Genomic DNA, 13523 nt, shown 5'->3' on the forward strand with positions numbered 1-13523 from the left:
TGGCCGACGGTTTTCTTAATTTTCGTCGGTAGAAATCGATAGTGGTTTGACCCTAGTTGACCGTGGCCGACGACCTTTATTCTTCTCGTCGGTAGTATCTCTTAAAAAGAAAAAGAAAAAGAAAAAGCCTCTTCTTCTCTGGGTTCGTTTTTTCTCTCTTGGAGTCTTTGGCCGAAAACTTCCATCGCCTCTTCTTCTCTCTGTTCGATTTGTTCTTCTTGTTGAGGAGAAGATTTGTTCTTCTCTTGGAGTCTTGGAGTCTGTTTAGTGGCGGAAGTTCACAGCCACCGCGCCTCAACTTCACAGGTATACATCTCTCTACATATCCATGATTTAAGCTGGATTTTTGCATATTGAAACTGGATTTGAGTTTATCAATTTAATTTTACTCATACTTGTTCATATTTAATTAAGGGTTTTAAGTTTAGTTTGGGTAATCTAAAGCTTTACCCAAAACCCTTGATCTAGGGTTTTAAGTTTAGATTGGGTAATTTCTTCAACCCAAAACCCCTCTTTACAAAGACTCATTTGCAATTTGTAGTCATCTCCATCTAAACTTATGAAACCCTATGTTAGGGTTTCTAATAAGTCCTGTTTCTAGTGTGACAAATTTTGTTGCCTACCTCAAATTGAATGGTTGCTATAACTTCAGTTCAGTTTTATGACTGGTTAGTAATTCTTGTTGCCTACCTCAAATTGAATGTTTGCTAAAACTTCTAAGTTGCTGATTTTGTTGGAATTGACAAATTTTGCTGTTAGGGTTTGTAGATTTTGCCCAATTATAAAAGGAATAATTGTATCTGGTTATTGTTTTGATCACTAAAATTGATGCTCTGTGGTTTCTCTTTTGAGTTTATCAATTTAATTTTGCCCAACAAACGGTAACTACTTATTCTTTTCAGTTTATTTTTAATTCTGATCTGGAAGAATAAGGAGACTCTGATTCTTCTTCTTTTATAATTTACGGATCTTATTAGGATTCTCTGCTCATATTCTTCAATTTTGAGTTCAATTTTGTAAATCATGACGTATGAAGTTTTAGGGACGTTTTGATATTAGTACTGATTTCATGAATAGAATTACTAGTACTACTATTTAGGAGTAAAAGATTAGGTGTACTTTCAGGGAAATTTAATTACTAGCATAATACTAGTAGTAGTCATTTTCCTTAAATGAAATCATAAGATTACTGTAGTAGAATTCTCCAACTTGTCTTAATTATATATATAAGTATATTTAATGTTTTGTCTTGATATGAGTTCATTTTATACTATGAATTTTTTTGTCTTGATATGAGTTAAATCTGGAACATAAATTTATGATTCAGAGCTGATTAAAGTTTTAAGTGTTAGCAATGAAGGTCTGAAAATATTAGTAGTATTTGCCCAATTTTGTTTTATAGTTCCTAGATTTAACTTCTTAAACTCTTTTATTAGTATTTGATATTCTTAGTTTTGATTATTCTGGTTTTGTTCCTACTTTAACTTCAAATTAATCTGACCTGGCTATTTGGGCATACTTGTTAATTTAGTAGTCTGGCTTATTTGGTGTCTATGTGAGCTTATTATTCTAGGTATTTCATCAATTTGATTGCATACTAGTTTCTGAAATTTACCTTGATTCTATTATGTTAAGAAGTTAGCTTTCATGGACAAGTCTTGGCTGAAATCTGACAGAAGAACAAAAAAATATCACGATGGTGTCATTGCTTTCTTGGATTATGCGTTTCGTCATGGAGTAGTCACTGAAGAAAACCACATAAAATGTCCATGTGTTAAATGTTTAAATACTAAGTATGTTGATAGAGAAACAGTTGAGGGACATTTGCTTTGGAATGGGATGATGAGAAACTACCAAACTTGGTTTTGTCATGGAGAAGATATACCTACAACTGGTCGTATGCACGCATCCGTTGAGGCTACAAATGAACAAGTATTAGAAGATGACGACGATGATGAAGACCTAGAAGGCATGGTGCGAGACATTTGTGGAGTTTATGACATCGGCGGAGATACAGATGGTGCACCAGATGGGGTAGAAAACGAAAATTCTTCAAGTGACAAGTTTGCCAGATTGTTAGAACAAACCAAGAAACAGTTATACCCTGGTTGTGATAAGATGACAATGTTGTCATTCTTTCTAAAGCTTTGGAACTATAAATGCATTGGAGGGTGGAGTGACAAGTCATTCAAGTTATTGCTCCAGTTGCTAAGAGATGCCCTACCTGATGGGTGTACATTGCCTGAGAATTTTTCCCAGTGCAAAAAGTTGATTTCAGATTTGGGATTGACTTATGTTAAAATCGATGCATGCCCGAACGATTGTATGTTGTATTATAAAGAAAATTCTGGGCTTGAAAAGTGCACCAGGTGTGGTGAGTCTCGCTATAAAGATGAGAATAAAAAGACACCTGCCAAGATTCTTCGTCACTTTCCCTTGAAACCAAGATTACAACGATTGTACATGTCATCAAACAGTGCAACGGATATGAGATGGCATGATGAAGTTCGTGAAAAAGATGGGGTGTTAAGGCATCCTGCAGATTCTGAAGCTTGGAAAGATTTTGATGTTAAGAATCCGACATTTGCTGCAGATTCAAGAAATGTGAGATTGGGTTTGGCAAGTGATGGCTTCAATCCCTTCCGAACAATGAGCATTTCGCACAGCACGTGGCCAGTAGTACTTGTTCCTTACAATTTACCACCGTGGTTGTGCATGAAACAGCCTTATATGATGCTCTCATTGCTTATACCCGGACCTCATAGTCCAGGAAACGACATAGACGTGTACTTGAGGCCTTTGATCGATGAACTCAAAGAATTGTGGGAAGAAGGGATAGACACTTATGATGCTAGAAATAGAGCTGCTCTGAAACTTAATCACCATCTTGGGTCGAAATCCCTAGCACAAGTTTCTCATGAGGTAAACCTTGTATTTATGATTTTTGTTTTTGTTTTGAACTTCTTAATTATTGTTTTGTGTGTGTTGATTGTTACAGTTCCGACAAGAAAATGAAAGAGAGCCTACTCGCGTCGATCTCTTTGAAAAAGCATATACAAGTAAAGACAAAGGAGTAGACCCTAATGCAGTCGAGCTGCTAGTAATAATTTACATCTCATGCGATTATGTTTTTTTGTTCATAATGATTATGTAGATAAATATATAGACATTGATCAAGTTTATTCTATTTGCAGAAAGATATGGAGCAAAGAAAGGAGATTGCGACCCAGAATGCTGATGGAGAATTTGAGGACTTGCCCGGTCCTAATGACATCTTTGCCCAAGTCATGGGACCAGAGCGAAGTGGTAGAATTCGACTTATGCCTCATGTGAAGCCGAAGGACCTCTTTCCTCGACAATCTTCAACAACTAATAAGAAAATAGAGCAAGAACTGTCCAATATTAAGGAACAAAATGTTGAGTTAAGAGAGGAGAATGCTGAGTTAAAAGAGAAGCTTTGTAATGTCACATCAGAGGTATCTTCTCTGAAAGCACAAATGACACAGGTCATGAATTTCATGCGATCACAGGGAGCTAGTTCGTCATCAGAGGTAAATTTAACTTATTGATCTCATATATGTTAGCTTTGTATGTAGCTGTTTTAAATTATTTTGATGATTTCTTGTATTTTGTTTGGATAGGGGCAATATACGCGCACAACTTCTTCTCAGATTTAGCTTGGATGTGATTACTTTTGTTCAAGGTAAATACTTTATGCATCTTACATTTATTTTTCATTTAATTTGTTTGAGTTTTTTCTACATCACATTGATATAAGTACGATGAAAGACCGGACTGTTTATTGCTACACGTGTGTTTGGTGTCGAATTTGAATATGCTAGAGATACTTATAGATGATATTTGAATATGCAGTCACTTAAATGGGTATAATTCTGTATGTATATCTTTGTGATGATATGTCATGTTAAAACCATAACCTAACATTTCACATCTTTTATGTTTAAAGACCCAATTATGACTCAGTTTTGTAAGATATAAAATATTAATTATGTTATTGCTTCGATGAAGCATACGACTATATGAGTCTCGTATTCCCATTTTGAGGTTTTTAGGGTGTTATATTTGATACCTCCTTCTGGTGTTCTTTTTTAACTTATGCCCCAAACTTGTTTGATATTAGTACCACCATTACCATTATGCTTTCCATGTGACATAGGTTGTTGATAAGAAGGATGTTAGTTTCCTATTACGACTTTTAACTCTTTACTACTTAATCTGAATATAACTAAACTTGGGACCCGATGAAAATAGGAATACTATACCACTACTGACAATACTAGGCACCATTACCATTATGCTTTCCATGTGACATAGGTTGTTTACTTCAATTAAATTTAACTAATTACTTACTAGTAGTGATTTTCACTCTGATTCATTTTTATTTCATCTAGTTGTGATAATTGATCGTTCTTGTTTTATCTTTTATATGTGTTTTGCCTTTTGTTCTGAAGATTTCTATACATGTATGTAGAATCTAATCATCTAGTACTAAATCACCAATTGAACTTGTTAATTTGATTTGAAACAGTTTGAGTTTGAGATTTCAATTGTTTTTTTTTCCTGACCGATAATTCTGTTTGGTGTTTGATTTTGGTTTGATTTCACTGTGATTCTTTATTCTTTACTGATTTTGATTGAGTTTAGATCAGGATTTTAATTTGTTATAAATTCTAAGTTTATTCTGGTTTTCTTAAGTGTCTAACTAGAGAGATTATGTTTTCCTGCAGGCAAGGCAAGTTCATCCTCATAAAAATCCTAATGATCCTCAAGCTGCTGAGAGATTCCAGGTACAATGAAGTACCACCTCTCAGTATTATTAACAATTTGCAATTTGGATCGATTACTGCAGATTGAATCGTGACATCCGTAGTTTTAGTTGTGTTCTTGCATAATTTCGTTAAGTTTTGTTTCAATATAAGCTACTCATTTAGTTAACATATAGTATCATGAAACTAGTTTTGCTTTAATCCTTTGATGAGTTACCCATGGAAAAAGTACACAATCTTCTCATTTAGTACTTCAACCCTTAATGCTTGGAGCAGTACTAGCATTGTAACAAGTTACACCTACTTAAAAAATTAAAATTGAGTTCCAAGCATTGAGTTTGAATATCGTTTGCTCGGTTGTTTCTTTGTGCAGGTTTGTTGGTGTTTCAGAGGTGATAAGATACTTGTTGAAGATCTGATTATTATAAGTTCATTGTTCCTAAACTAGTTTTGTAATTTTGAATCTTCAAATCCTTCATGATTTTGTTTTCGTTAGACAATGGCTATTATGAAACATATGACTTGTTCTTCAATGTGCATTAGACGTTTTATAGTTATGCAGGTTAATATTCATTATGCTGCTGCATTTTATGGATTACCAGGTGCAGCAGCGGGTACAGAAATTAGATTTCAAAAAAAAAAAAAAAAACTATTGCCGACGGAGTCTAAACCGTCGGTAAAAGCAACACTTGCCGACGACTTTTTGGAACACAAACCGTCGGCATATGTTAAGAAACTCGCGGGAAATGGTGTTCCCGCGAAATTATCTTTCTTACTGCCGACGGTGTTTTATTTACAAAAACCGTCGGCAGAAAGTTTGCCGACGCTTCATTTTCGTCGAGAGGTTCGTCGCGGATAGTTTTCGTGACGCTTACATTGCCGACCATTTTGTTGTCGTCGGCAGTGAGCTATGCCGACGAAATTTATATGATGCCGACGCTTTTTTACCGTCGGCAATATTCGCGATTTTTGTAGTGATATTCCTGAATTTGTACTTCCACGTGATCAAACCTGTGACCTCTGCATTATGGAGTAGATGCACTGACCAACTGGGCAGACCCATAGATGGGGGAGTGCGGGCCGTGCGCCCGCACAGGGCCCCCCACCACAAGGGCCCACTTTGTTTTTCTTTTTTATAATAATAGTTATACGTTAACAATTAGCAAACGTAATTTCCCATCACGAAATGTCTGTTAGCTCAGTGGATGAGGAAGGAGAGTTATACCAAGGCAACCAGCGTTGAACCCACAATGGTTTAATTTTTTGTAATAGCTTACTAAACTCACTTATCATACAAAACTAATAGTTTGAATACGATGTTCATTATAGTAGTTTTCAACAAAAAAAAATGTTTATTTTAATATAATAATTATGTGTTTGTTGAAATAGTTGATTGCATTAAAATGAAGGTTGTCATTATGATGTCGATTGTTGCGGAAGCGTAAAAGTAATGGAATCCACCATTGTTATTAAACTAAACTAATGAAATAAAGCTGATGAAATAACGATAAAAGCGATAAAACGATAAACTTGATTAACAATAAACTTGATTCATAATATTCTCTGATCTAAATAACAAGGACAGACCTGACTTCCTTTTATAGGAACTGAGAAACTTCTAGATAGACTCAAACTAGGATTCCTAAATATCAAAGATACTCAAACATAGAAACTTCTAAACTTAGACTTAGTAGGAAATACTAAAACATGGAAACTCCTAATGGACTCGGCCATGAGGCCCTCTAACTAGTTCGGTCGTGAGGCCCGTCTTGATGGTCTCCATCACATTACAATATTTTTCGCCATATTTTTTTTTTCTCTATCTCTCAGTCTAATTCCTTTCTATAAAATTTGTTATTCTAAATTCTAATTTTAGTTTTTGTGGCGAAACACAAAATAAACTCTAATTTTGGATACTCCTCGTGGACAAAGTTAGAGTTTAATCTTCTCATCAAATTTTCAAACACTAACATCTCAATATCTCGTAAGAAAGGTATTTTCTTTTAATGAAAAAAATTAATCTTCTCATCCAATTACTTTCATGCAAGTGAATGAAAAACACAGATGTTACGTTTTTATTTGAAAATTTATTTTATTTTTTTTAGATTCTATAAAATGCTGGGAGGAAACAATAATCTCAACAAATAAGAAAATGAAAAAATGTTAGGTCGATTATATAACGATTCCATGCATATACCTTTTTTACATGGGCCCTGATAAAAAAATTTGGCACTGGACCTCTCAATTGTCGGCCACGGCCCTGCAACTGGACTACCAGTTGTTGGCCTTACAGTTCCTATTATGTACACATGAATTTTACTAATTTTACAAAAATCATGAAATATAACTTAATATCCACTAAGCCATCCCGAAATGTAATTCTAGAAAAAAAAATTTAATATCGCCGAATGTAATTCAAAAACATAAATAGATTGAACAACTCTAGTTTTCCTTCCCTTTAATGAGGGTAAGAAGCAGTACTATTCTTTTCAAGGACTGGATCTTCATCACTAGTATTATGATACATAAATAATGGTTTGACAAAGAAGTCCAGTGATAGACTCCGAGCCAAATAAAATGGAGGCCTTTCAACAAAAAATAAAATAAAATAAAATGGAGGTTGGTCATAGACTAAGAGCCATAAATTGTGTGATACCTCAAAAATATTGTATCCACTCAACGCAGGAGTTGAATGATACCATACTTCCACAGTTTAGACTTCTCGTTTCAAACCAAATAACAGAATTAGCAAACTTATATGCACTTCATAATATACCTCAATAGGATAAATAAGCATTAAATATTTTACAACGAAAAGTAAATACTCAACTTCATAAATATTTCCTAACCAAACTTTGGTTGTTGCTCTAAACTCAGTGAGAGTGCTTATATGAGAAGTACTGAAATCAGGAGCATTAGAATGCAGAGATCTTGAAACACCAGTTTGAATATCGTATTCTTGACAATTATTTGTGGCGTAGGTGAGGCCGTGAGGCGTTAGGGGTGGGAAAAAGGCCCGCGAGTCCGGATTTGACCACTATTCGCCCGAGCCCAATGTGACCGTGGGCGTCCGGTGTTCAAGACCAACACTAGCTGCCCGGACCGCCAAATTTGGTTGGACGGACACGGACAAAAGGCTTTAACCGACATTCCGGTCAAGCCCGACCCGATTGATATTTTCGACTTACATAGACATTCTAATCGTATATAGATGGTTATAGTCAAAGTATAATAGCATTTAGACTACACACTTACACATGTATGCATGGAAAAATTACGTTTCTTATTTACAAAGCTCTGTATCCCTTTCATCTCAAAGAGTTTACAGTGTGGGATTACGTTTTATAGACTTTGCTTGGGTGAAATTTTAATGAGTATCTTTTGTGGAACTCAAGCAAAAAAAAAAAAAGATAACATTGTGTCTGAGTCTGCTCGTTCCGGTACTCGGATTGCGCGACAATTTCGGTGGGTACAGACAGGCAACGAACAACCAAACTTTGTCAAGTGCACGGTCGATTTGTCCGGATGTCCGAGCGGACAAATTCTCAATTTATCCTTTCCGCTGAGACAGGAAGAGTAAGTAAAATCGTGGACTACCCATCCGGTTTGTTTCCCATCCCTAGGTGAGGGGTTGCCACTGGTGTGGCCTCACAGACCCTCTCTCCTGTGGGCCGACGATAGGCCCATGTAGTTCCAGGATCAATTGTTTGTTGAATTGTTTTGGTTCAATTTCTTTTATGTCCCTCAAGTTTGACCTTTTGTTTAGGTTCTTATTCAACCCTTCCTTTCTATCTGATTTCTCATTTAGCTTAATATTTTGTATTCTAAATAACTTTTTTTTTAATTCCAAATTATTCATAGGTTTATGCTCTTTCTCTTCCGTATATATCTCTTTAATAATAATTTTTGTTCTAAACCTTAGAACGTTTTCAATACTATTTTCCACAAAGTTGAAAATCACTTTGTTGGAGCGAAATTATTTCAATTTTTTGTTACTAATTATTTTGGACGTAATATATTTTGTTAGCATATCATAATATTTGGACACCCACTTAAAATTTTGCATAGAATCAAGAAAATTTCGTCCCTGACCCTGATAGGCACTCCTAAACAAAACCACATTAACTTAAACCTGCTATTGGCATTAGCTCCTCGGGATTAATAGTAGGGTTGGAAAAAAAATTCGAGGACTCGAAATCCGACATGAACCTCTGAGTATGTGAAAGCTCACATGTGTCTGATGAAGGCGGGTTCAATTGACCGACTCCGTGAAATATGCAGATCGGTTTGGGGTTTGAAGTGCTACATGACATCCAAGGTGCCTTTTCCTTGAATAGTGAAACCCAATGAATAAAATTTTGATAGACATAAAAATGGAAATATCTCTATCTTTGAGTCGATTTATTTTGAAATTCTATTCTGGGTGAAACACGATACACGACTGCCCGATATCTGAAAAATCCGAAAAATTTGGACGGATCTTGGACACTAAGTTTTTTAAAATAACCCGCCATACGGACAAATGATATAAAAACGGACCGTCCGACCCGATTTCTGCCCCTAGCTAAAAGTGCCAACCTAGCAAAAAAATAGATATATTACGCCATTCAATCTTAAACATTAACTATTTTGCATATTAGATTGTTCTTAGAATTCATATCTCGGAGTATAATTCAAAAACATTAATAGAATCCAAGTTTCACTCATGATAAACCTCACCATCACTTTCACTATCTACAAGAAATTGAACAACTGCTCTAATTTTCATGAGGGTAAGAAACAGTATAATTCTTTTCAAGGATTGGATCTCCATCACTAACTAATACTATGATACATAAATAATATTGACAAACAAAACATATCGTATCGTCCCAACAGAGAAGTTGAATGATACTTCGACAGTTCAGACTTCTTGTTTCAAGCCAAATAACAGAATTAGCAAGCTCATATTCACTTAATAATATATGTCTTAGTACGATAAATAACCATAATCGTTTTACAACAAAAAGTAAATACTCAATTTCATAAATATTTCCTAATCACACTTGGGTTGTTGTTCTAAACTTCAGTGAGAGCACTTATATGAGATTTACTATAACATGGAGCATCAGAATGTAGAGATCTTAAAACACCAGTTTGAATATCGTATTCCTGCCAATTATTTTTCACAGAAAAGATATACCTTCTGAAATTTAATAAAAATTTCTCGCCGTTAAAGAACATGGGTTGAATAGATACTTCGGCATTACTCCCCATCTTTATCACATCCTTTCTCTTCATTTTCCACTTGTTGTTTTCATAATCACAGAGTACCCAAGTTACTATTTCATGTTTTTGAGTAGTCACAACAAGATTAAGTTCATCTTCTACAACTCCAAACCAAGCAGAAAACCACCAATTATCCTTACTTTCCACCATTTCAAATACACTCTTCGGTATTTTAATCATCCTACTCTCTTCTTTATCCAAATTGAATGCAATAATATATCCATTTATAGTTAACCAATGTATAATCCATCGAAAGCAAACAGAATTAAGAGTTATTTTGTCTTCTTTCAAGCCATTACCGAAGCTTATCCTCGTAGACTCATTGCAATCTCTCCAACGCCTTCTCTCCGGCATGAAAATCTTAAACTCAAAAGCCGCCCTTGACTCTACCAAGCAAACCACACTGTATTGATTATAGTAATACGGAGAGGATAAAGGAGTTGGGCCAAAGACTAACCGGTAGCTACAAGATTTAGACTTGTAACGAGATGGAATAAATTTTTTTTTCTTGGTTAAAGGGTTGATAATGCATAATGTTGATATGCACGAATACGAATCCATTGTTGATACATACCTTTTGAGCCGAACCAAAAGAAGGCCATGACAACTATCATCAATGTATGCTGAATCATATTTTTTGCCAAAAGATATGGTGTTTACACTAAGGTGATTGGGCGAAGAGGGATCGATAGATACTTGAGAGATACGCCCACGAGATGAAAGTTCATAAAAAAAATTACGAGGAATGGTTCGGAGGCTATTGTGTTTATTTATAAAAAAGGGGTCTGATATCAAGTTATACCAATTTTTGTTGATACATTTCAGCCCATCTATTGTTTCTGTAGGCAGTCGTATTAGAATCTCACCAAGAAGATTGTTGTCAAGGTTGTCGATTCCCGTTGTTGTTGACATAATACAGTTATCATCTGCACAGAGAGATTGAGAGAAACTTAAATACTAGCTCCAACTAGATAAAAGCGGGGAGTTAATTAGATAAAGTTACCATATTTGTATAACCCTAAACCCTAAATTAAAAAAGTTTAATCAGCAAGCAACTATGAAAAAGCACAATAATCAAATGATCAGGATGCCCAACACACAATTGCTATTGTTTAGGGTTTGGGACAAAAGATTAAGTTTATAAGATTTGTAAAACAAACAATGAATTGAAATCTAGAAACCAATACTCCATTCTTCTTTGACCAATTGAAACAAAAATTAACCCTAGACTAGACCCCATTGGAAAACAAACAATCAAACCCCCATATTCCCTAGTGAGTCTATTCCAATAAATAAACACATGAAAAGTAAAAGAGAGTAAGAGAATGATGGATTCATTAGTACCTTCTCCTCCTTCTAGTATTCTACTTCTCATCCTCCTACTCCAGCTTTTTTGGTTACTAGTATTAGTGTTGTTGTTGCGTTTTAATGTCATCCTGCCGTCGGTGAGCGTGCTATGTAATGCCACCGGAGTATAGGAAAGACAGTAGTGGTGCGAAGATTATTTGCTTCTCAAGCCCCTCACCTCGGAGGCTCGGACTCACCTCACCTCTCTTCCTAAACAAAAAAAAGAAAAAGGTTATTTCCCAAATAGCCCCTAACTTTGTGACCTGCTTCCTGCCTAGCCCCTAATTTTATCAAATATTCTCATACAATCCCTTTTTCAGTTACCGTTAGCACACCGTTCTAGAGAGAGAGAGGAAAGAAAAAAAAATTTACAGAGAGAGAGATGAGAGAGAAAAAAAATTAATGTTTGAAGGTCGTCGACCGGAAAATTTGCTGGCTCGCGACTCTCACCGGTGAAGACGATGAGCCGATGAGGTGGCAGAGAGAGAAGATGAGATGGAGGAGAAAAGGCGATGACTAGTTAACGGTGTGCTAACGGTATCTGAAAAAAGGGGTCATATGGGAATATTTGATAAAATTAGGGGCTAGGCAGGAAGCTGGTCACAAAGTTAGAGGCTATTTGGAAAATAACCCAAAAACGAAAGCCCTCACCTCTCTATAAACTATGTTCGTGCATAGTGGTGTTCAAAAGGTCGGGCCACCCTGGGGTTGGGCCTGTTCCGTACAGGACCGACCCCGATTGGACCGGTTCCGTACAAGACCGACCCCGGTTGGACCCGTTCTGTACAGGACTAGCCCGTACGGAAAACGGTCAGGTCAACCCGGGCTCAGGCTGGGCCTCTATTCTTAAGTTAAAGAAGAAAGATTTATATTCCTATTAAAGATTTATATCTTATGTAAAATGAGATAATCTTTTCTTTTAAGTTAAAGAGTATCAAAAAACTTAGGTAAGTTCCATAAACACTATTTTTGTCTAAGTTCAACATAATCTTTTCTTTTTAAGTTAAGGAAGAAATTTTAGGTAAATAGGTAAGTAATATTTTCTTTTAGGTAAATAATCATTACATCATATCCTAAGATCTAATATTTTTTAAAACGGTAAAAATTCTAATGTTTTTAATTTGTTATTTTTTTTCTTCAAATTACTTTCAAGACTATATATTATTTTAATTTAATTTTATATTTTATAATAATAATAATAATAAATAAATAAAACAAGATGGCCCGGCCAGACTCGGGTTTAGCTCGGCCCGGCTAGATAGGCCCGACCTGGGTCAAGTACCGGTCCCGGGTTGGGCCATGGGTTTAGCCAACCCGGGCCTGGCCCGGGACTATTCCAGCCCGGGTTGCTTGGGACCGGCCCACAACGGCGCAACCCATCCTGCCCTGTTTTATTTCGGACTGGCCCGACCCAGCCCAACCTTTTGAACACCACTATTCGTGCATAGTCGGTTCAATTTATAAGCAGCAGGGGTGTGGGAGGAGGGGAGGGGTTGTCACCGGTGTGGACTCACAGGACCCTCTCCCCAAGGGCCTACTGGAGACCCATGTGGTTCCAGGTTCAATTGCGCGTCATATTTTGTTTCAACCCTTCTTTTCCAACTAAGATATCAAATGACTATTTTTTTGTAATTCCAAATTATTCATAGGTTAATGCTCTTTCTCTTCGGTATATATCTCTTTAATAATTATTTTTCTTCTAATTCATAGAACGTTTTCAATATTGTTTTCCACAAGGTTGAAAATCACTCTATTGAGTGAAATTATTTCAGTTTTTATAAGTTTTCAATGCTATTTTCCACAGGTTAAAAATCCTTCTATCGAGTGACATTATTTTAATTATTTGTCATCGTTTTGGACGCAATATTTTTTGTTCTCATATAGTAATATGTGGGCTCCAACCTAAAATTTCGCACAGGGTCATGAAAATTTCAGCCACGTCCCTAAATGACACTCCTAACCAAAACCATATTAACTTAAACCTATTATTGTCACAGTTCCTCCGAGTTAAAAGTAAGGTTGGAAAAAGATTTTCAAAACTCGAAATTAGGCACGAGCGTCTGAGTTTGATAGAGCTGACGGGCATCCGATGAAGGCGGGTTCAATCGATCGACTCGATGA

At 35.9% G+C, this 13523-nt stretch overlaps 3 protein-coding genes across 4 annotated transcripts; 2 read left to right on the forward strand and 1 right to left on the reverse strand.

The window, feature by feature from the left end:
- Nucleotides 1-1495: 1495 nt before the first annotated feature.
- On the forward strand, nt 1496-2847 carry LOC147551258 (uncharacterized; the record flags this gene model as incomplete). Its single annotated transcript, XM_086668541.1, has 1 exon — nt 1496-2847. A coding segment is annotated over exon 1 (1200 nt), but the record flags the coding sequence as incomplete, so codon positions are not given.
- Nucleotides 2848-3088: 241 nt separating this feature from the next.
- LOC147551259 (uncharacterized) lies at nt 3089-5342 on the forward strand. The gene is made up of 4 exons (XM_086672238.1): nt 3089-3100; nt 3195-3551; nt 3642-3703; nt 5161-5342. Exons 2-3 carry the CDS (start codon nt 3201-3203, stop codon nt 3675-3677), a joined length of 387 nt encoding a protein of 128 aa, XP_086528364.1. The 5' UTR covers nt 3089-3100; nt 3195-3200; the 3' UTR covers nt 3678-3703; nt 5161-5342.
- Nucleotides 5343-9714: 4372 nt separating this feature from the next.
- On the reverse strand, nt 9715-11614 carry LOC147551260 (F-box protein At1g20360-like). Of its 2 annotated transcripts, XM_086666300.1 has the most exons (3): nt 11400-11585; nt 10922-10981; nt 9715-10441 (listed from the first exon to the last, which is right to left on the reverse strand). In XM_086666300.1, exons 1-3 carry the CDS (start codon nt 11488-11490, stop codon nt 9846-9848), a joined length of 747 nt encoding a protein of 248 aa, XP_086522426.1. In that variant the 5' UTR covers nt 11491-11585; the 3' UTR covers nt 9715-9845. The 2 variants fall into 2 exon arrangements, with proteins under 2 accessions (XP_086522426.1, XP_086522425.1); XM_086666299.1 differs by having other exon boundaries at nt 9715-10981; nt 11400-11614.
- Between the last annotated feature and the right edge of the window lie 1909 nt (nt 11615-13523).

Source organism: Eschscholzia californica, unplaced genomic scaffold, assembly GCF_041429995.1.
Source record: "Eschscholzia californica isolate CP2 unplaced genomic scaffold, dmEscCali1.0.p SCAF_3, whole genome shotgun sequence".
In the NCBI taxonomy this organism is placed as follows: domain Eukaryota; kingdom Viridiplantae; phylum Streptophyta; class Magnoliopsida; order Ranunculales; family Papaveraceae; genus Eschscholzia; species Eschscholzia californica.